The sequence below is a fragment of the Phaenicophaeus curvirostris genome, chromosome 7 (genome assembly GCF_032191515.1).
Source record: "Phaenicophaeus curvirostris isolate KB17595 chromosome 7, BPBGC_Pcur_1.0, whole genome shotgun sequence".
In the NCBI taxonomy this organism is placed as follows: Eukaryota; Metazoa; Chordata; class Aves; order Cuculiformes; family Cuculidae; genus Phaenicophaeus; species Phaenicophaeus curvirostris.
In genome coordinates, this window is record NC_091398.1 from 2,270,566 (window position 1) to 2,292,612 (window position 22,047).

Consider the following 22,047-nt stretch of genomic DNA (forward strand, 5'->3'; position numbering starts at 1 on the left):
CCACCACCATCTTCTCTCTCTGGCACATCAGACAGAGCCGTCTTTGATGCTGCCCTTCCTCCCGTGTTTCAAACCCAAAGCACGTGGCTCTGCTATTTCTGACAGGCAGAAGCCGGCTCCCGTGGGAATGCCAGCGTGCGCACCGTGTTTGTGCGATGATTGGCTAGATGGACACCCTCTCGCTTCTAAGCCTTAAAGAAATGAAAGCACACCTAGGAAAGTTTCTCCAAGGGGAAATAAAAAAAAAAAGAATACAAAAAAGGAAGGCAAAAGGAGTTTCAGAGGAGACAGGCCCTTGAGCGATTTCCAAACATCAAAGAAAAAGGCCTCCAGCGTGTTCTCCTCATCTGATACCTTTGCTCCCCCACTCCACGCCTGCAGGCACGTTCCTAGTGATGCACAAAAGGCTCCTGCAGCTCATGGACAGCTCTGCGTCCACACGCATTACCTGCCTCCCGTGCTGATTACCTCACGCTGTCACTTCAGACCAATCACGGTTCATTTTATATGGAAAGCAGCTCTTGTGAAGCTGGGTGGGACCGACCAGGGAGTCCCAGAGAACTCCAGCAGTTCTCTGTCAGACGCAGTCCTGCTCCTTCATCCGTAACGCAGCTACGGTTCAGCGAGTCCTCCTGCTCTGCCATTAGATTGTGGGGCGAGTGCTTGCGTGATTCCCACTTTCTCACTTCTGTTCGCACAGCAAATTCCCTTCTACAGCCTTGCATTTCTATTTTCATGTTCCCCTCAAGGTTACCTTCCCCTGCCTGCTCCGCAGAGATGGGAGGCAGGCAGCTGCGTGTTTCGATGTGTACAAAGCACACTCACAAGCACAGCACGCCCAGAGTCGCTGCCCTTGAACGCACCCCTGCCATCACGTCCACTCTCATGGGGAGCAAATGGGGCAGGCCAGGAAGGGTCTCCAGAGACAACTGTAACTGTCAGTCCCTTTTACTTCTCTCAGTCACATCAGGAAAGCTCCTACAGTAAACTCCTTGCCCCACATGAGGGACTGCTGTTCCCCATGTGCCAATTAAGCAGCAGTGCTCATGTTGCTAAGCTAACGAAGAAGTGTTCCTCACCCTGGAAATTGCTGGTAGGATCTGCCAGTGCAGCACCGTAGAGATGTTGGAGTTGTTGGAACTTCTTCTTCCTAACATGCCACACAGCCTCATAACACAACATTTCCCTTTCACATGCCAACACAGGAAGCTTGCGTGATCAAACTCCTTTTCAGACAAACTCTGAATGAGCTGCTGCTCGCTCCTGGCCCTGCACTGCCGCACATCTCCTGCTGCAGCCCATCCACGTCCAGACTGCCCATGGTCATCCTGATGAGATCGGTCCCAGTGCTGCCCAGGCTGAGACGCTGCAGGGAAGAGGTTTGTGTGCAGGCAAGGAACAATCAGTGTATGGAGCAGCCTCTTCTCAGAGAGGGCAGGGATAGGGCGATTGCGAGATTGAGATATGATCTTAGGAAGAAATGTTTTGCTGTGAGGGTGGGGAGGCCCTGGCCCAGGTTGCCCAGAGCAGGGGTGGCTGCCCTGTCCCTGGAGGGGTTCAAGGCCAGGCTGGATGGGGCTTGGAGCCCCTGCTCCAGTGGGAGGTGTCCCTGCCCATGGCAGGGGTGGGACTAGATGGGCTTTGAGGTCCCTTCCAATCCAACCCATTCCATGATTCTATGATGGAGCTGGCCAGGAGGCAGGGGAGCCCTTGCCTCTGTCAGCCTGCAGGCAGTGAAGCTACGTGACAGTCTCGCCCCTGTGCCCAGTGTCTGGGAGGAGTTCTTTCTCCTCTGACTGCAGGGCCTTCCCTGGAGCTAAATGTAGTAAATGAAACAGTTTTGGGTTCATTGCCTCTCCAGTCCCTCCACAGCGGGTTTCTAGGGATTTTCCCTCAGCAGTAAATGGAATGAAAATGAAGAGGCATGGAAATGCCTAGGAACACCAATTATTTCCAAGATGTAAACCTACAGGTCTGACCCAGACTTCTTTGAACTCAGTGGAACTTCTGTGTTTGCAATAAACAGCGTACCTGCAAACTCCCTGCTCCTTTAGGCTGGGCAAGAAAAGCTAGAAAAGGGAATTCACTTTTGGATTTGGGTTTAAATCCAGGTCTGTAAGTACATGCTGCCTTGTAGACATAGGCCACCTTGCAGACACACACTGCAAAGCCACCAAAATGCTTTTGCTGAGCTCTGCTGATCTTTAAGTAAAGGCACTAAGCTTGACACCTGATCTCTGGAGTTCCAGGCCACTTGAAGCCCTGGACATCACCAGCCCCACACCACTATCTGTGGGTCCCTCTCCCTAGCAGTGGCTCAGAGCTCTCAGCCCCATTGTGCATATGGGGAGAGCTCACAGCCCCGCGGAGGCTGAACCAGCATGCTCAGTGACCTGTCTTGTGCCAGAGAGCTGATGGGCTCCACTCCCCATGTAACACAAGACTTTAATTATTTTACAAAAGCACCAAATTCCTTGTCAGTTGTAGCCTGTCAGGAGGAAATAAGAAAATCGATGAACTCAGAAGACTGTAGAGGGGGGAGGAGGGGAAAGGAGAAGGAAAAAACGCACTGAAATTAATGCTCCTTTCATTCATCTGAACTGAGGAAGACACACTACTGGAGTAACAAGGATTTCAATTTCTAAAATCCCTAGTCAAGAGCAGAAGTTGGCCTGGGCTGTGCAATACAGCCCAACTCTTACCTTTTCAAGCAGGTGAGGAGCTGGAATATCTTTTTTCTGCAGTGCTGTCCCTACAAACCGTACAATTTCTTCCTGACTGTAATGCCTATTGCATTTTACTTAAGTTATAGCACAGCTCAATGCAGATCTGTCTACCAAAGCTGGATGTTTTGAAAGGCCACCCATTCCTGACCCCTGTGACTGAAATGGAGGGATTACCCTGCTCAGATGTTTAACTCCCTGCGAAGCCTGTGGCCGAAGAAATCCCTGTGCTGCTAAAACTCGTGAGTCACTGGAGTAAGGCAAAGCTCCTCCATTACTAGGAGCCTTCGGGATTACTGGATTTATCTTGATTGCCCATATTTCTAAAAAGCTAAAGAGTGTTTCGCACCTCTGGAACGTGGAGAATTTCTTACTTCATGATTGAAAAACGCACAGACAGGACTACTGCAGAGAGGTGAAGAGGAGAAGCTGCTGAGAAAAAGTGAACAAATGACATTATTTCACGTGGCATTATCAGTATATCTGGATGTATTTTACAATGACATTTAAACTAATTTTTATCAGTGTTAAAAGTTAAATTCTACATCATGCCAGATCCTCCCACGTAGCATTTTCATAACAAAGTCTCAAAAGTCTAATTACAGCAGGCAAGTGTTACTGGCTGTGTTATAGAAGTGATGATTCACAACAGAAATCAACAGAGGTGTAGTTTACACCACAGGGCTGGGAAGGATTCCCTCTGCCTGCTCTAGCCCTCATTCCTTCCTCCCCATCCACTGCCCTTCTTTACCCAGCAGCCACATCATTCAGACCCTGAAAGACCAGGCTGATTGGCTTCTATTTGCAGAGACCAGAGTTAGAGAGGAGCAGTCTGCTGTGTCCACCTTGTCGCGGTGTTGTGCGTGTGCACAGGACCCAAGCAGTGTGGTAAACACCATTTCTAAAGCTGGCTGGGGTCAATGCTAGCTCAGGGACCCCTGTTCAGAGCCCCGCTGCGTGGTGCAGACGTGCCTGGAGTCCCCTCTCATTAGCTGGTATTAATCCTGACAGAGCACCCTGAACACAGCATCCTTAAAAGGGCTTAAGTGGGAGTTAGGCACTAGTTAACTTTTAAATTAAAGCATGAATTAAATTATCCACTGAAGAAGTAAAGGGCAATTTAAATTACAGTTCATTATGAAGTCAAAGGAAGAAAGTCAATTTACACCAGCTAAGGATTTGGCCTGATTTCTTCTCCCCAGGATTTTAAGCCCTGTTTTGTTGCAGAAGCAGCTGTGCGACGCGCAGTTATCCTGCTGCATTGCATTGGAGGCTGATGGCAAAGATTCTATGTATTGCTTTCAGTGAATTCTTTTAGACCAGTTGCAATCCACTCTGCATTTCACAGTGTATGTGAAAACACTGGGAGGCAGGGAGACATCAGGAATCAGCTTTCTGAGTGATCCTTAGAATTCTCAGTTAAAAACATTTACCGATACACTATTATTATGGTAAGCTTTTTGTCTAATTCCTTGCTGTAATCACTCCAAACAAGGTTGCACATTCCAGCACCAGAGACAGAACTGAAAACAGTAAGTGCTTCGAAATACAGAAAGAACATAAACTGTTGATCAATAGGTTGTGAAGCACCACAGACATTCATTATTCCATTTAGCATGACAAAAGCATACCCAAAACCTTCAGAGAGCCTGTGCAAAATTCCATCCTAACTGAAGTTTAAAGAACAACATCCCACTCTTGATACTGAACACAATCAATTTATGAGCGTACATCTCCTGGGGCTCAAAACCAGTATTTATTTTTGGCCCTACACAATACACCAAGGTGCCTTGATGCCACCCATGAGCAGTTCTCTGCCTGCTCCAGGCAGTGGCTCCTCAGCCTGGATCCCTTATCTGGGATTCCTTGGGGCAGCATCTGCAGCCGTAAAGCTGAGGAGCACCTGGAAGCGTTCCCAGGCTCTGATGCCAACTGGCAGGAGCAGCCCGAATCCCTGCTCGGTGCTCAGCACAGGGGGGCTGCGCACCGACTGCCAGCTGAGATCGGTCTCCGGTCTCTCCCGGCTGTCAAGTCATGCCTACAATATCTGAGAAGAGCAGTAGCTGGAATGGGGCAATGTATTTTTTTTTCCAAGGAAACAGGCTAATCCTGGGCGAGAGGAGGCAGAAATGTGTTAGCAGGCACGCTTGCATTTATGAGTGTGGGGACAGCCACGAGCCTTGACCCTGGGGTTGTTTAGCCTGGAAAAGAGGAGGCTGAGGGGAGACCTCATTGCTCCCTACAACTACCTGAAAGGAGGTTGTAGAGAGGAGGGTGCTGGCCTCTTCTCCCAAGTGACAGGGGACAGGACAAGAGGGAATGGCCTCAAGCTGCACCAGGGGAGGTTCAGGCTAGATATCAGGAAAAAAATTTTCACAGAAAGCATCACAGGGCACTGTCAGAGGCTGCCCAGGGAGGTGATGAAGTCACCATCCCTGGAAGTATTTAAAAGACAGGTAGACGAGGTGCTCAAGGACATGCTTTAATGGCAGATAGGAATGGTAGGGCTCGATGATTTAAGAAGTCTTTACCAACCTAGTGATTCTATGATTCCATTGGGACGAGGTGAGGATACGCAACCCACGGCAGGTCCTGCACTGGGCTCCTGCAGTCTGTGCCACCACACAGAAGATCCCTCCTTTCCCAAGGGAAGCACAGACATCTCGAGGTGTTTTCCCTTTTCTCCTGCCCACAGCAGAGATGTGCTGGGACACAAATGCCCCTGTGGCCCGTGCAGCTCTGAGGATACAGGGAAAGGACTCCTGGGCAGTCACACAGCCCCCACAGCTAGCTGCTGAAGGGCAGGAAACTCTTGCAGCAGCCCCGCACGCAAGGAGACCGGAGGGAGTTTTAAACAAATTCCTCATTCCTCCATGTATCCTAGCAACACCTCTCCGAGGTTAGAGATGCGATTCGGTGCCCACCTGTTGCATAGGAAGCCTGAGGCAAGTTACATATTGCTTTCTTCACAGCTTGCCCCACCAGTAAGATGCCGCAGTGATTAAGGAATCAGCAAACCCCAGTCTCGTCCGCTCAGGCCGGGGGTCATATGCAGGCGTTTGCATCTCTGAACATCATGAACTCAGCGGTGTCGTGCATGTGGCCCAGGGAAAGGTCTTGCTGACACAGGCTGGGGGCTTTGTGACCAAACAATAGAATAACAGAATCCTTTGGTTGGAAAAGATGTTACAGATTGAATCCAGCCACACCTGTCCACTAGTAAACCAGATCTCTGAGCACCTCATCTGCCTGGTTTTTAAATCCCTCCAGGGTTGGGGACTCCACCACCTCCCTGGGCAGCCTCTGCCGGGGCCTGAGAACCCTTCCTGTGAAAAAAACTCCTCCTGATATCCAACCTAAACCTTCCCTGGCATAACTTGAGACCATTTCCTCTTATCCTGTCCCCTGTCACTCGGGAGAAGAGACCAGCACCCACCTCACCACAACCTCCTTTCATGGAGCTGCAGAAAGCCATGAGGTCTCCCCTCAGCCTCCTCTTCTCCAGGCTAAACAGCTCCAGGTTCCTCAGCTGCTCCTCACAACCCTTGTTCCCACCTCCGTTCCCTTCTCTGTATGCGCTCCAGCCCCTCAATGTCCTCCTTGCAGCAAGAGTCCCAAAACTGAACACAGTATTCTAGGTGCAGCCTCACCAGTGCTGAGTACGGGGGCATAAATGAAATAAAAAAAAAAAATTAATAAATGGAAGTGGTCCTAATCCCTGCCACAGAAATACTTTATGAGCAGTCACACAACACTGAGGGAGCTCAGGGCTTGAGCAGGTATATAAATTAGATTTCCAGAAGAGTTGTAGATCAAAAATGTGCACAGTGAACAAAACTTAAAGGAGATTTGCCTTGTCTCATGCCCTCCCCTCCAACCTGATTGAGCTTTATTATTATAGTCAAGGAGCAGCCCTTGCTAAAAAAAAAAACAAACCCAAGAAATTGGTTGCAAAGCAACCTTTTCCTTAAGAGATGCCATTCTTCACCTTGCCCCCACAAGCATCCGTTAGCATTTCTGATTTCTTGTCGGGGCAGAAGATACTGAAAATGTTATAGAAACAATCACAGAACTTTAAAGTTTTGTTTTAGAGAAGAATTAAAAATAAATTTAATCAAACTTTAAATAAATAGAACCTGTTACAACCATCTGTATTAAAGGGAATTTGCAATGGATCACTTCCTACACCCCGTAAAGATCATCCTTTCCCTATGATTCTCCTGCCCATCAAATTCGATTTCCTTTCTTTGGCTGTTGCTGACCAAATCCTTTCAGCGACAATACACATTTGTCACTTGAACCTCAGCTATTGTAATTTATCACTTAGCTGCATTCCTGAAAAAGAAGCAAAAAGAAATAGCAGATTTTGCTGCTTTTTTGGGGTTACTGAAATCATCTCTGCCAAGTCCATTTCATTCTATTAAAGGAACTGAGGGGTTTCACAGCCACAGGCAGGGGAAACCTCCATCCCTAGGACCAATAGTGAAGATGAGATTATCACTGCTCAGTCAAAGATGCATCATCTGCTGTAGATCTCTCTTATTCATCTTCACTCAGAGGAAAATATGGGACACTTTGTAAGTGGTTTTGGCACTTGTAAGTTATCCCTCTCTCCCCACTCATGAAGATAAATGCCACAACGAAACACAGCCATCAGGTATCCTCTATATTTGGAGCATTCAAAGTGTGAACAATGACTCTGCCCTTTCATTGGAGAAGTTAAGGCTGACTGCCTGGCTACCTGGGGAAGACAGGAGCGATTTGCACCAGCTCACGGGCAATGAAGGGAAGAAGGTGCCATACCTTCCCCCTCAGACTCAGTTATTCTGCTAATCTCAGGCTGAATAATATGCTCAGTGTGTCAAACCTTCCTTTCTACTTTAAAGCTGCTTGGCAGCTGAATCTGCAAGCTGAGATGAGCCCAGCTGAGATGGCAGCAGTCACTTCATTAGTTCAATGTCTGCTTGGTTTTGACACTTCCGTGGAACCTTTGACGACTGAGGTTTTGTAACAAAAGAAATTTTATAGGTAAGATTTTTTTGCAAGTGTCACATGGATTTTAGGACGCGGCCCTGGCCTGTGCTACACAAACAGACATCATGAGTGAGAACTAGATCATGTTTTCTGGTCCAAGATAAAACTGCCTTCGTAGCTGTCATTTTTTTATAGGTTAAGGGAGGAAATTAAAGCACTTGGAGTTCAGTTTAAATATGAAAACCTGATAAGACATAACTGACAATAAAAACACAGCTGTTAACACCACACTCGCAAGGGTACTGCACAGGAAGCTGAAACCCTGTCTCTGCTTACCTCTGAGGATAACCTGCAGGTGAGGTGAGAGCAGTTTCAATCCATCGAACATAGGGAGTAGTGTTTGTATTTGTATATTGTGCAGTACTGGGCAGGAATGCCCTCAGGATCCCATCATCCAGCCACTGCACAAATAAGAACAGAACTTCCCAAACTTCTCTGAACAAGGCGTAAGGCCACAGAAGACAGTTCTTCACGTGCAAGGCAAGAGTTATGTTTATATTTCACTGACAAACCATTCAAAGTCCATCGCTTGAAGTCTGCAGTGGACTAGAAAGTTTGAAGGATGCAACCTTCGTCTTGAATTTAATAACAAACCACTAGCTTCTGATGTAAATATGGAGCTGTTGGATGGGTTTAGATCCATCCCACCTTTGCAACATCACCGACTCCCACACCCACCAGTTATTTTTATGCAGCTACTAATGCTAAGGATGTGTGAGGAAAATCAAGTACTAATATGCTTCAGGGAGGGCGTTTGCAACAAGAAGCGGGGTTTGGGTTAAAATAGCCAGGTGCATCTTAACCACTATCCAAACTGGTCAAAGAGCAGCTGCTGAAGAGGCTTCTGAGGCCCTGGCTCACGCTATCTAGAAAATATTAAGGGTACTTTGAAGCACGCGCTGGCTCATTTTCAGCACCCAGAAGCTATTTTAAGTGCTCAGTGGGGACAAGATAGTGTTATTAGGGCACTTTTCTTCCAAGAGACAACAATACATTTTGAGCCAAATAATCCCATCAGAGGACTTTATAAACACCTAAATCAGATGAAGGGGCTCTGATGATCTCATCTCAGGAAAGATTCAGAGGCTGAGCTAAAGCAGGTTTTCTTGTGAAGCTTGAAAAGAAAGCCAAGCCCTTTGCTAGGCAGTTGTGGTGCTGCTCCTATCGCATAAAAGCAGCTTCCAGTGAGACTCTCCGGAGTCAGATGAACTGCCTGTTGGCGTACATAGGGCAGCCGGCTCAAACACAAAATCTTGAGCTGCAGCCTACAAGATAAGGTTTTTCTACCTTACTGAGCAGCAAAGCCACAACTAAGCAAGCACCAAAAACATAAACCTTGCTTCTTAGCGGAACAACAGACTCAAAGGGAAAGATTTCCAGTCCTCCTCCGGCCTTGGCCTCATCTCACCTGTCTGAGGTTCATCCAACCTAGTGTCTTTAATAAAGCATTTTGAGACCCACAAACACTAAAAAGTATACATAGAGACAGATAATACTGTAATTACCTTCTGCTGTGGCTCTGCATTATATGCAGGCGTAGACAGTCACAGTGAACACCCTAAATCACAAAGAAATGTGGAATCAGAAGGGGAAGTAATTGGATTGTGACAGGACAGAGAGAACTAGTCGATGGCAGGGATTTAGAGACCTTGGAAAGCGCTCCGATATGGTAGTCCCAGTAAAGAAAAGTATTAAAAATATCACCAGAAGAAACAGACGATCAGAAAGAGTCAGCCAAAACTGTTTCATTCTTCTTTTCCCTCCTTTTTTTTGAAAGCTTAGCTGTACAGCATGGCAAGGCTTGAACAACGGGGAACTGTAAGCACTTTGAATACCGTGACACAAAAAAAGCAGAGTGAAGGGTGCCTAAATATAGTTCAGAAGGCTCCCAGCTCTCTGCACTCGGGTTCAAACTTCACAGCCAGCTCAGGTCAGTGATTTTAAGGCAGCATTTAGCCACCAGCAGAAATAAGGCCATTTCACATTCACCAAAGCGTAGGGTAGAAAACATCAGAGCTGATGAGGAACCAGTTATAAATAAAATACTTCCAATGAACTCCCTAAAAAGAGTTTGCAACTACCTGCACTATACTGAGTCACGGACCAGTGATATTTAGCCAGTTTTTAATCTCCCAAACCACTGACTGTAGTTCCTCAGCCAGCAGAAGTGAAATGTTCATCTACATCACATCACAATCCAGCCCTGAACTTACAGACTAACACAAAACCATGGACTTGACTAATATTTTTGTCTCAAGAAAATAAGCACTTTTCTCACTATATATAATGCACTATTTTTGTTTAGAAAAGGGAGTTCCAAAATTAAATACACGAAAGATACAGCCTCTCCCTACCACTTCCTTCCTTCTCCCCAGCCCCCAGTGAAGCAGAGACAAGGGAGATGCTAAAGCCAAGCTAACTTGGCAGAAAAACAATAACATGCATGCAAAAACACAGGATCACAAGGAAACCCACCTGCTCACGATATCAAAATTAAGAAAAGAGTTAATCTACTTTTTTTACACACATTTTTGTTTCAAATATGCCCATGGCATGACTTCCGCATACAGCCTTTAATCAGTAGCAAGAAAACTACAGTTGTGAACCAAAAAAAGTAGTGACAAACCCTTCAAACAACGTACAACTGCCAGCCTCTTGTGGTACCTCCGTTACCTGCAAATTCACTGGGGCAAATATTCAACGAGCTCTTTTTTTCCTCATGCAATTAATCCATCACATTCGCAAGCTTCACTTACCTGTCAAGTTCTTCAAGCCAAGTTCCCTGAGTCCAAAGTTACCGTCCTTTCTGTAGTTAAGAAATATCGCCAAAGCATATCGCTCTTCGTAGAGCTTGGTCCCACGAACGATGCGCAGGTTCTCCAGTGGCAGGTATTCAAACTGATTCAAAGCCACCAAAACATAGCCAGTGACTTCTCGGATAGACTGGAAGGCAAAAATGAAACACAGGTTAGAAAGGGTCCATTTTTAAATTCTTCTGAATTTCTCACACTGTGGTTGTATTAATACGAGATGCTGATACCCAAGAAAAAACCACAACTTTGGAAAAGAAATTCTTTTTCAACTTACTGATTTCAAGTACTTTTCTGTTTCAATTTAAATGAGTTTATTAGAGAGAGTTATTTAAAAAGCAGAAAAAAAAATAGCTGCCGTTCTTCTCGATTTTATCAACCTGAGCAGAAATCCACAACAAGTGTTAAAAATGCACAAAAGGATGACTTTGCAGAACCCAAAGCAGAGCTCAGGTCAAAGGCCTCCGTGGGACACGGGCAGAATGCACTGGGGCAATGCCAACATTCAGATAAGATTCTCTGCCTGCAAATACCTCCCTGCTGTACGGGATATTCCAGGGTGAGACTGAAGGGAGACAACACGGGGTAAGAGATGCATCTCTGGAGGATCTCACCATCAAACGAGATCAGATGACAGAAACGGGAGGCTCGGGAGCATAAATAAAGACAAAGCACATCTTCATGAACATCCAGGTTTGTACTTCTAAAGGAAATCAATCACTGAATATCTGCAAAGATTCAACTTCAAGTTTTGTTTTGAAGTGCTAGAACCATACATGCCGTGTATCCCAGACTTTGATCAAAATCAGCAGCAAAACCTTGAGCAAAATGACTGTAGCACCTTTGTGTTGACTGAAATCTTTATTTGCTCTAGATGGACAACTCAAAAACCCTCCTGCTCGTACTAAGGAACTGTTTGCCTGGGTTGTAAAGGGAAAAAGCACCCCATTAACTAGAAACAGTTTTTCAAAGTCAAAAAGGCTAACAGATCTAAAATGTTTTTAGGAAAAAAAAAATATTTTTAAGTGTGCTGATTTAGAAAACAAAGTTCATTCTAAGTAATTTAAATAAACAGCCTAGAAACCTGAAATGCTTTTGAAAAGTGTGTTGTTTCAACACTTGCATAGAGCCCCACTATCCTCATCAGGACTTTGCACAGGCTGAAGGAGGCTCCCAGAAACAGAACCTCCACGTAGGAAAGGGTCTCTCAAACACAGTATTCAAATCTCACCTAATTCCATGCCTGCAACAGCCTGAAAACACTGTATACACATATATTCTAGTGGGAGGTGGGCATGAGGGGCCCATGACAGAGGGGTTGGAACTAGATGATCTTTAAGGTCCCTTCCAACCCAAACTATTCCATGATTCTATGACTCTAAGACCCTTTTAATTAGGTTTTCAAAAGCTCGTAAGATTATTAACAAGCGTGGCAGTATGCATAAGGAAGGATTTATATGCCACAAGCTCCAGGCTCTACGTCAGACATCTGTACTCAGCTGATGCTGCTGAAAAAGCTCTGGAGCTATTTCAAGACTTGCCTGGCATCTAAATCGAGCACAGAGTCATTACAGGACTTTGATGAGAACCCAGTGAGTTGAGCTAGGTTGAGAAGTACGGTTCAGTAGCTCAATATTAAATGTAGAGCTGCATTATACCCCGGGACACTGATTCCATTATAATCAGAAGCTTTCCAGCACATTCATGATAGCTCTTTGCTTTCAGATATTTCAGCTTTGCCAGTTTGGTCAGGAATTTGGTTTTCATTGTACAAATAAACTCACTTACCCTGGCTTTTTTAGTCTCTCTTCAGAATTTAGGAAACATTAACATTATGCTCACAGCTTCGATCTCTCCACTGACATTCTAGGGATATTGTGATTGCTCTAATTAATTTAAAGGGATGGTTAGTTTGGAAATGACTTGAAAAAAATTAAAACCAGTTCCAAAACTGCATCTGACCAAGTCCTCCCTGTCAATTTTTGTCACCTATAACCACGTTTTCTATTTGTAGGGTATGTCTTATTTACTGCCAAACAGCAAGTCCACCTGAAAGGGCCCAAATTCACCATGGCAGTGAAATTACACACACTCAGCAGCAAAGCTTCATATCAAAGAAGTCCTGTACGTTATTTGTTTGGTTTATCCAACTGAAATGAAAAATTATGGTAAGTACTTTGAGAAGCCAGAGGGTCCTTTTCAGTCACACAGTTTCCATCAAATTAAAACACCTATTTATTTGCTGGAGAAACTGCCCCATTAAGCCTTGCAAAGTATGGCTATGAAAATAAACCAAAGAGTTTCTAATTAACTATCACATAGCCACCTGACTGACCAAATCTAACAGCCTGTTATATTAATTTGGGGGATTATTGTTTTTTTTCAATCCAAATTTGATTGAAAAAGGACAAGCAATAATGTTTTGCAGGATGGTGGGGGGTTTTTTTTGACTGGTTCAGCTTGAAAAAACATACTGAAAGTGCAGCAAGCAGCTCAGGTTTTGGCCACTCCTGGCCAGCGCTGTCACTTTGCCAGTCACTGCAAGTTTTGACATGATTCTTAGTAAAAATGGATACCTGCCCACTTGGAGCACTCTCCAAGCCCTGTTGGAGTCACTGCGAAGATGCCTGTTGGCTTCCACGCAGACTCGCAAATCCTCATGCCAGACAGGATCAGACAGCCTGATCTCTTCCTCTGCACCTCGTGCCAAGGTTAGGCATGATTTGAACTTTTCATCCTTTGTATATCAGGCTGAACACTTTCCTGCTCAGGTATCCCACGCTCCGGGCTAAGCTCAGGTATCCTAGTGCTCTATTTCAGCTGCTTTTGCTTCAGCCTTAATTTGCGTCCCACCAAGGAGGTGGAGCAACTCAGAGCGGTGGTAGCTTGAGCATCACCTACCTCCTGGTTTAATTCTCCTGCTTGGGCTGGAAGTTCTCACAAAAATACATCTCCCATGAGTCAGTCCCACAGGAAAATAAAAGGGAGGCAAGGACGCAAATAACTAATTTTCAAGTCCCATAACCTATAAGTGGAATGGGAAGACGCAGATGAATCACCATCAGAGTTAAAACCAAAAGTTTCTGATAAGGAAAACCAGATGAAATCTGGAACCCTCCAATCTTGATTTCTGACTGCTGTGATTTTGCAGCTGCTCCCGTTACAGCATGATTCTGACTGAGAATTCCTGTCCAGCATAATTTTGCCTTTCCTCCTCACCTTTCCAGCCCTCGAGACGTGACCTGTTAACTGAAGAAGCCATCAGGCAAGGCAGGGGCAGGCTCAGGCTCCCAGAGCACTCCTGCTGCCTCAGTAAATGCATTTGGGCTCCCTCAAGCTCTTTGGATACAGCAGCAGGAAGGATGGTACAGATTTGAAGTTGAAAAGGCTGAAAACCCCAGCCTCCCAGGCACAAAGCAACAAGGGACACTGCTCATTGAGCCCTCCAAGCGATTGCCTGACCATTCGGAAGCAGATGAGGAGATGATGGAGCTGTTGGAACGGGTCCAGAGGAGGCTACAAAGATGATCTGAGGGCTGCAGCACCTCCCATGCGAGGACAGGCTGAGCGAGTTGGGGTTGTTCGGCCTGGAGAAGAGAAGGCTCCGAAGAGTCCTTATAGTGGCCTTCAAATAGCTGAAGGGGCTACAAGAAAGCTGGGGAGGGGCTGTTTACAAAGGCTTCGAGTAACAGGATGAGGGGAAATGAGTATAAACTGGAGAGGGGCAGATTGAGACTAGACAGAAGGAGGAATTTCTTCACCGTGAGGGCGGGGAGGCCCTGGAACAGGTTGCCCAGATCAGCGATGGCTGCCCCGGCCCTGGAGGGGCTCAAGGCCAGGTTGAAAGGGCCTTGGGCAGCCTGATCCAGTGGGACTTGTCCCTTCCCATGGCAGGAGGGTTGGAACTAGGTGATCTTTAAGGTCCCTTCACACCCAAACTGTTCTATGATTCTGTACCTCTGAGGATTCAAAAGCCATGTCTGCTCGTCTGACTGAGGCTGTCAGGTAGCAGATCCTCAAGTAAGAAAGGGCTTGACTCCAGCAGGAATAGGAGTGGGAAAAAGCCCAGAATACGCATTAATCCTTGACAAATCAAAAGCCTCAAGAGGTGCTTTACAAGCACACCAAGCCACAGGACTCAAGTCTGAAATATTTACCACAGAAAAGCTCTTCATGTACATTTTTGGACCAGAGATGAGCAGTTGTTCTCCACAGCTTGCTGTCCCTAAAAACAGGCACAGTAGCCTGCAGATCAGCCTCCTAACAGCCTCTGCTAGCCCCAGTACAGGCAATTCTTTAGTTCTAAACCTATCTTTGATGATAATGGACCCGTCCAAGGCCACACGTCCAGCGGCTGCCCTGCCCAGGGTGGCTGCTGCCCACCAGGCGCTGCCTCATAGCACCCGCCCTCCCCTCAGTGAGGCCAGGGCCGTCCTTTCAGGGCGGGCAGTGAGGCAAACAGAGACACTGGGCCCTAAAATGACACCCAAAAGTACTTCAGAGATTCTTTTTCAGGTGATGAACTGCAAAAAGGAGCTCTAGACAAGCTGTTCCCCTAATTACAATGACTATTAGCTGAGCATAGGTACAGCGTTTTCAGCTCCCAACCGCAAAGCCTGAATTATCCTGTCAGGCAGGAGCAAAAGGCAAGATTGTTCCTTGTCATCTTAAATCGTCTTTCGGCTCAAGTCAAACAAATCTGAGCGAAGCCGAGCAAAATCACAGTGAAAACTTCATCAGTCTGCCCAGAACAACAGATCAATGAATGATTAGGGAAGCTGATGTTTCTCATAAACACTACCAAGGTTTCTTAGCATCCACCTGGGAAGGTTACACCGCAGCCGAAGCACTGATGAGAGCTCTCTTGGGGGGTTTTATTTCAGCAGCAGACACGTTCCTCACCCAGTCACTGAACTTGAGCCGGCAAAGCCCCATCCTGCCTCATCTGACTCCAGCACGGGAGTAAGAGCAACAGCAACCTGCAGCAGCCCCCGCGGGTGGAACCCTCGTTAATTATCTTTTAGGTTCATTTTGCCTTTTTCCAAAACAGTTGAACATGCTTCGTGTCTGCCTTGATCTCATTTGGAAAGAACCAATAAACGCAAATGCAGGATGTAAAGATAACCCAATAAATGAGTTTGAGCCCCAAACACTAAAAAAATAAGACCTAAGGGGTTCAAGGCCAGGCTGGATGGGGCTTGGAGCCCCTGATCCAGTGGGAGGTGTCCTTGCCCACGGCAGGGGGTTGGAACTTCATGGAATTTAAGGTCTCCTTCCAACCCAAACTATTCTATGATTCTATATATTCAGTGTATTCACTCCAGAGACAAAGACAAACGTACAAGGAGCGGCTGAGAGAGCTGGGGTTGTTTTGCCTGGAGAAGAGGAGGCTGAGGGGAGACCTCATTGCTCTCTACAACTACCTGAAAGGAGGTTGTAGAGAGGAGGGAGTTGGGCTCTTCTCCCAAGTGACAGGGGACAGGACAAGAGGGAATGGCCTCAAGCTCCACCAGGGGAGGTTCAGGCTGGACATTAGGAAAAAATTCTTCACAGAAAGGGTCATTGGTCCCTGGCAGAGGCTGCCCAGGGAGGGGGTTGAGTCACCTTCCCTGGAGGGGTTTAAGGCACGGGTGGACGAGGTGCTAAGGGACATGGGTTAGTGGTTGATAGGAATGGTTGGACTCGATGATCTGGTGGGTCTCTTCCAACCTGGTTATTCTGTGATTCTGTGTGATTCTGTTTTTGCTTTTCTGGCACTCAATTGCATTTCCTTTTTTCCCCAGGGGAGGAAAGACAGAGAGCTACTGGGGAAAGGAGGCAGAAGGGTTTCCATAAAGAAGGGGTTTCTTGCTCCAGCACAAGAAGGGTAACAGAAAGGGTAAGGAAATTTAACTTAGATATCTGTAGGGAATAAGCTAAGTGGACACTTTTCATCCCATCTGTTGCGAATACAGTAAGTTCTATTTTCAGGGGATATCCATTTCCTGAGGCAGCAGCAAGGCTCCTCGAGTGACTCAGCTGCCGGCAGATAACAGACGTCTCCTGACTCTGATCCAAGGAGCTAGGCTGACCCTCCAACATGAACTGTGCAATTTGTCACACTACACCAGGTCACAAGAAAGTCAGATGTCTAAGTGATACAACAGGAAAAATATTTCCTAAGTGCAACATCCTTTTCTCCACCTTAACAAAGGTTAACAGCTGCAGCGAAGTCACAATTTAAAGAATGAATGCAAATAATTACTACCCTGTTGTCTCCTTTCACATCTCCAGTTGAGTTGAAAAGAGCATTTCACATTTTGCTTTCTGATCAATCAAAAAGTATGCATTTATATCTACCTAGAAGTGTGCAACACCCAACTAGCCAACTTTGTTTCCTGAACGTATTCTGAGGAAACCAGGCAATACTGCAAAGACAGGTTTTGCTTGACTTTAAAAAATTCTCAGGGCAATCAGAATCACAGAAAGATTTGGGTTGAGAGAGACCTCAAAGCCCACCCAGTTCCACCCCTGCCATGGGCAGGGACACCTCCCACTGGATCAGGGGCTCCAAGCCCCATCCAGCCTGGCCTTGAACCCCTCCAGGGATGGGGCAGCCACCACTGCTCTGGGCAACCTGGGCCAGGGCCTCAAAATAATATCTACCTATATCATATATAATATCATAATACAATATAAAAATATCCATATTCCCTAAATTCAGTCAGGTATGTTTGCAAATGTGCTGGTAATTTAAAACATCACCAATTAATTTTCATTATTTCATTATTTTTTCATACTTTGCATGCAATGCGATACATCTTTCATTGTCACAAATAAAAATGAGCATTTCCTGAATAATCACAAAGTGGCCTCTAAGCAGCTACAACACTTACAGTGCTAACATTAAGGGAAACACTAATATCCAAAATGTGGATATAACCTCCCTCTTGCAATTTATGGAGCTCAGTTATCTCTTCCATGCATTGCTCATTGATACCTAGAGATTTTTAATTACATAATAAACTGATATTTTCAAAGGAATTCAGAAGACACGTTTATGGGATGCAGGCATGTGGTTGTCTCCAGCTTCTCAAGCCCCATCAATAACCATGAGAAATCTATAGTACATGCTGACGTTTCTCATGCCTAAGAGGCCACTCCATTTAGAGACAATGTCAAACCTAACACAGAGCAGGCACACAAGGAATTTTGTTCCACAACAAGCTCCTGCCTTGTCTCCTTCCACGGTGTGCATCTTTCAATTATGTCAACGCTTGCGAAATTGTGATGTTAAGCCCTTCTGAGCACCAGTGGTTTTTCTGATACACTGTACATGCTTCAATAAAAAACCCTCAAGTTTTAGCACACTGATGAATATCAGAACACAGATTGTGAAAAACACTTTTCTGGTGCCTGATCCAGACGCAAGTGGTGTATCGTAACAGAAGTTGCCCTGGTAGCTGCAGAGGATTTATTGCCATGAACACTAAAAAAAAAAAATTCTGTTAGTCTCTAAGTTTGCTTTAGGATGGCAAAGGGAAGGGCTGGGTTGTGATTTTGTTAAGAGCTGTACATGAAGAGCCTCGTGCTGCTGCATGACTGCAGAATGGAACTGTGATTCCGTATCCAAGACAGCTGATAGAACCTTTAAATCATACTCATGCACACAGATTCAGTCTTCTTCGGTAACAAAATATGATATCACTGATATCCTAAGCAGCAGATCAATGGATTGAACAGTGCACTGTGTTTCCTCAAACACAAAGTAGCAGTCAGCCTGATGCATCTTTTGTTAAAACCGTTGGAAATTTCTAAGTGAAGAATTGGCCATATCATTTATAGAATCCACCTTGGGAGTTGTTGAACTAAAGCTTTGTTTTCTGAATGGTTGGTCTTTACATTTTGTTATTGCAAGAGCAGATCTTTTTGTACGCTAAGTAAAATTAGCTGTGTAGTTATTTATTTACTGAGTTTGATGTAGGAATCACAGTGCTGCATACATGTGGCACGTTAGGATGAGTCTGAGCTACTTGACATTACAGAAGGGTCTAGGGAGGGCTTAGAGGCAAAACAAATGCCAGACTAGAATCCATTAAACTGTAGATCAGTACCCAAATCTGGCATTCGGAAAGGAAGCCCCATAAATAACACATAAGTGATGGTGATGGACAAAACCACAGGAAGCCTTTGAAATACACATCTTGACCCAATTTGCGAAGTATTTCTGGGAAAACAAAGCGGGACACGAAGTATAAAACAATAGTAAAATAATGTGGAAACTGGAACATTTAATAGAATTAATAAGTAAATAACAGGACCAAAAAATTCCTCCTTTGCTTTCAGATTTTGAAATACAGTTTCCAAACACATATCTAAGAACTCTCCATGTTGACTGAGCTAGATTTAAGCTCAGGAGTCAGCTCGCACCATGTCTTTGCCCATTTTTCAGTTAAAAATCATAGAACAGAGAAGCTGATCAGGATCACATAAACATCTGAGAGTCCTCCTGATGCTTTCCAAAAACATCAGTCCTCTGTTTGTGTATCTGCTTAGGGAGTGTCTAACTCTCAGGTACGCGAGCTGCCTCAGTGCACAATAAATCCTGAGATGTTTATACTGAGAAACGTTATGACTTAGACAAAGTCTCTGGTCCGTAACAACCCAGTCTTCACAGCTAGCATCCTTCTGTCCCAACGAAAGCTACAGACGACTACATATTTAGCAAGCCAATAAGAATTTTGACATTATGTCTCTAATACCTGATTGGCCTTCAACTTCTTCGCAGAGTGATTTCCAGAAAGGCTTACTGTATCATCTCCCAAGGGAAAAACTTAGTCATAAACTAGATTAGAAAGACTACAATAAGAGCATCATGCTGTTTCAAAATGCTTTACCGTTTGTGTTGTGTATTAGCAGCTACATTTTGCAGCAACTCGAAGCGCATCAGCCCGTAGCTGCCCAGGTACAGAATTTCCACCCGGAGAGATGGATGCCTTTTGCTTTCTCTGCATTTGGGAGCTACAATCAAGTAAATCACGGTTTGTTTCCAGGCAATATAAAATTGCACAAACTGCTACATCATAAACAAAGTAATACAAGCACTGAAAGGATTTTAGGAAAGTAATAACCATGGGAAAACACACTCCCTGTTATCAATTTGCCTTAGACAGCCAAAGCCTCTGAGAAGCTGTGAGCACATTCAAGGGTCTTGAGACACTTTCACAAAGGAAGGGCTGTCTTACCAAACCAACGCCAGAAACTCCTTTACAGAAGCAGAGCGGGGCAGCAGTTCTTTTTTGCAGTGAGACAGTATTGTTATCAGAGCAGAGGTGCCTTCCTAACAATGCAAGCAAGGAGCGTTGACCCCTGTTCCTACCTTCACTGCACAAAGCATCATGTTGGTATTGACACAAAGTGCTGACTGCACTGCCACAAGCATCCCAAGATGTCAGTGGACAGAACCATGTTGGTGTATCTCTTTTGGCAAAACAAGATATCATCTACAAAAGAAGACAAAAGCATTCAGATCCTTATCATGCCAACTTGTAGCACTAAATCCCCCTGATACTCTGGTTTGTGTCTAAGTTGAATTAAGTCTTGGGGGGGCACTTACTTAGAACCACAGAATCATCAACGTTGGAAAAGACCTCCGAGATCATCATGTTAAACTATCAGTACAGCCCCACCGTCCCTACTAAACCATGTTCTGAAGTGCCACGTCTACACATTTTTTTAAATACCCACCTCCAGGGATGGAGGCTCCACCACTCCCCTGGACAGCCTGTTCCAATGCTTCACCAGTCTTTCAGTAAAGAAGTTTTTCCTAATATCCAATTAACTTAGTCCTCTGGATCACAAAACTAGTTGGAGGATGCCAGGGTGCCCATCCACGTCCAAGTCTCCTTCCCACAGAAAGAAAATGGAAGAGAAGGAGGAGGAGCAGAACTGATGCTCACATTCTCTCCCAGCTCAGAAGCACTCGCAGCTTCTCCAGCTTAAAACGCAACCTGAGACAGCAAGTGGATGAAGTTTTACACAGGGAACAAAACAGAGAGGAGACAAAGGATGTCTTTCCCACGACTGTTATGAAAGGTCAAGCAACTGATCAGAATTGTAATGGAAGAATACATATGACAAACAGGGTGCAGGCTAGAAAACAGATTTACACACTGCTGTAAGCTGCCTGCAAAGATCCTAGGAATATTTTGTGGGCATTTAACAGTAGAAGGAGGTTTTGTTTGTTCATTTAATATACGATGCATGACAGGCTTTGGGCATCAGACTTTGGGATTTCTTTTTCCCTAGTACACAGCCAGGTTAGTTGGTACAAATCACAGCAAAGTCTATAGTTAGCCAGATAAATTAAACTCATTTATTAAAATTTCCCCACCATCTACTTTGGAAGCAATGGGAGCCCTTGGTTGGAATGATTTCCCTTCCTTGAAGCGAGACAGAATGAATTAAACATCCCACAGATTTGGTACAGAGGTGGAGCAGATCAACAAGGCTTCTCTATTTTTCTATTCAGATTGCAGGTGAAGGTGTCCAGCCACTCCTGAAATCAAAGGGCTGTTTCTATTTTTGGACGAAGGAACTAACTACACATAGTGAAAATTTATTAACCTTGCCAAATTTCAGCTAAACAACCTCAGCCTGGACTTCTGGGTCTTTGTAGGAAGCAAATAACAGACTGCACAGCCCTCAAAATGTGGTTAGCTTAGCTTTAGAGCTTTGCTTTCCTTTCCCAAGAAACTATTCCCTTAAAACATACTTTTAGTTTGTCTCACGTGTGCCACAACCACTCTTTAATAAAGATTTCAAATGTATTTCCTGCAAGGAACCAACTTTATTGGCACTCTAGGACATTTTTGCACGCAGAAATTAGTGAATATTGGAGGAAGTAATGACTGTTTGTCAGGTTTCATTGAAGAGGAGAATCTTCATCCCGATACTGGATTTTAGCGGCTCTTATTTCTAGCTGAGCATACACAAATGGATCATCTGAGCTCAACATCACACCTACCTATTGAAACTATTCCAGCCTTTGTAACTCTAATCTTTTCAAGAACAGAAACCCTGGAGAGATTCATTAATCGCTGGCTTTTGATTAGGTTTAGTTCCATTAAGATAAAAAGTGAAGAGGCTTCTTGTAATTTTTAAAGCTGTGGTTTTGTTTTGTTTATCGAGAAGCTGGAGAATAGCTCTGTTATTCAGGCTTTAATTGTTAAAGTCTTCTTCAAGGATAGATCCACAGTTTATAAGATGCAAGCAATTAGTAAAGGCATCCAATTTTCAAATTCAGAAATATTCTTTAGGAAGGACACGTAAACTCCAGACTTGGAGATAACGCAGGGTGCCACCAACCAGGAAAACAATCTCAAGTCTGCAGTGATCGAACTATCAGCAAGATAAGATTTTCCTTTACATTAACTCCACTCCTTTTCTTCAAGAAGTCATGTTAAAAACTTCTCCCACTCATTACATTTCCTGTGTGGTTC

General features: G+C 44.9%; 1 protein-coding gene across 4 annotated transcripts in view; it reads right to left on the reverse strand.

Moving 5' to 3' along the window:
- The window catches only part of ERBB4 (erb-b2 receptor tyrosine kinase 4), a 600,803-nt gene that overhangs the window by 250,835 nt on the left and 327,921 nt on the right, over positions 1 to 22,047 (reverse strand). For all 4 annotated transcript variants that reach the window (XM_069860563.1, XM_069860561.1, XM_069860564.1 and 1 more), the window contains exon 3: positions 10,514 to 10,700. In XM_069860563.1, coding sequence (XP_069716664.1) covers positions 10,514 to 10,700 — 187 coding nt within the window. The remainder of the gene's footprint in view (positions 1 to 10,513; positions 10,701 to 22,047) is intronic.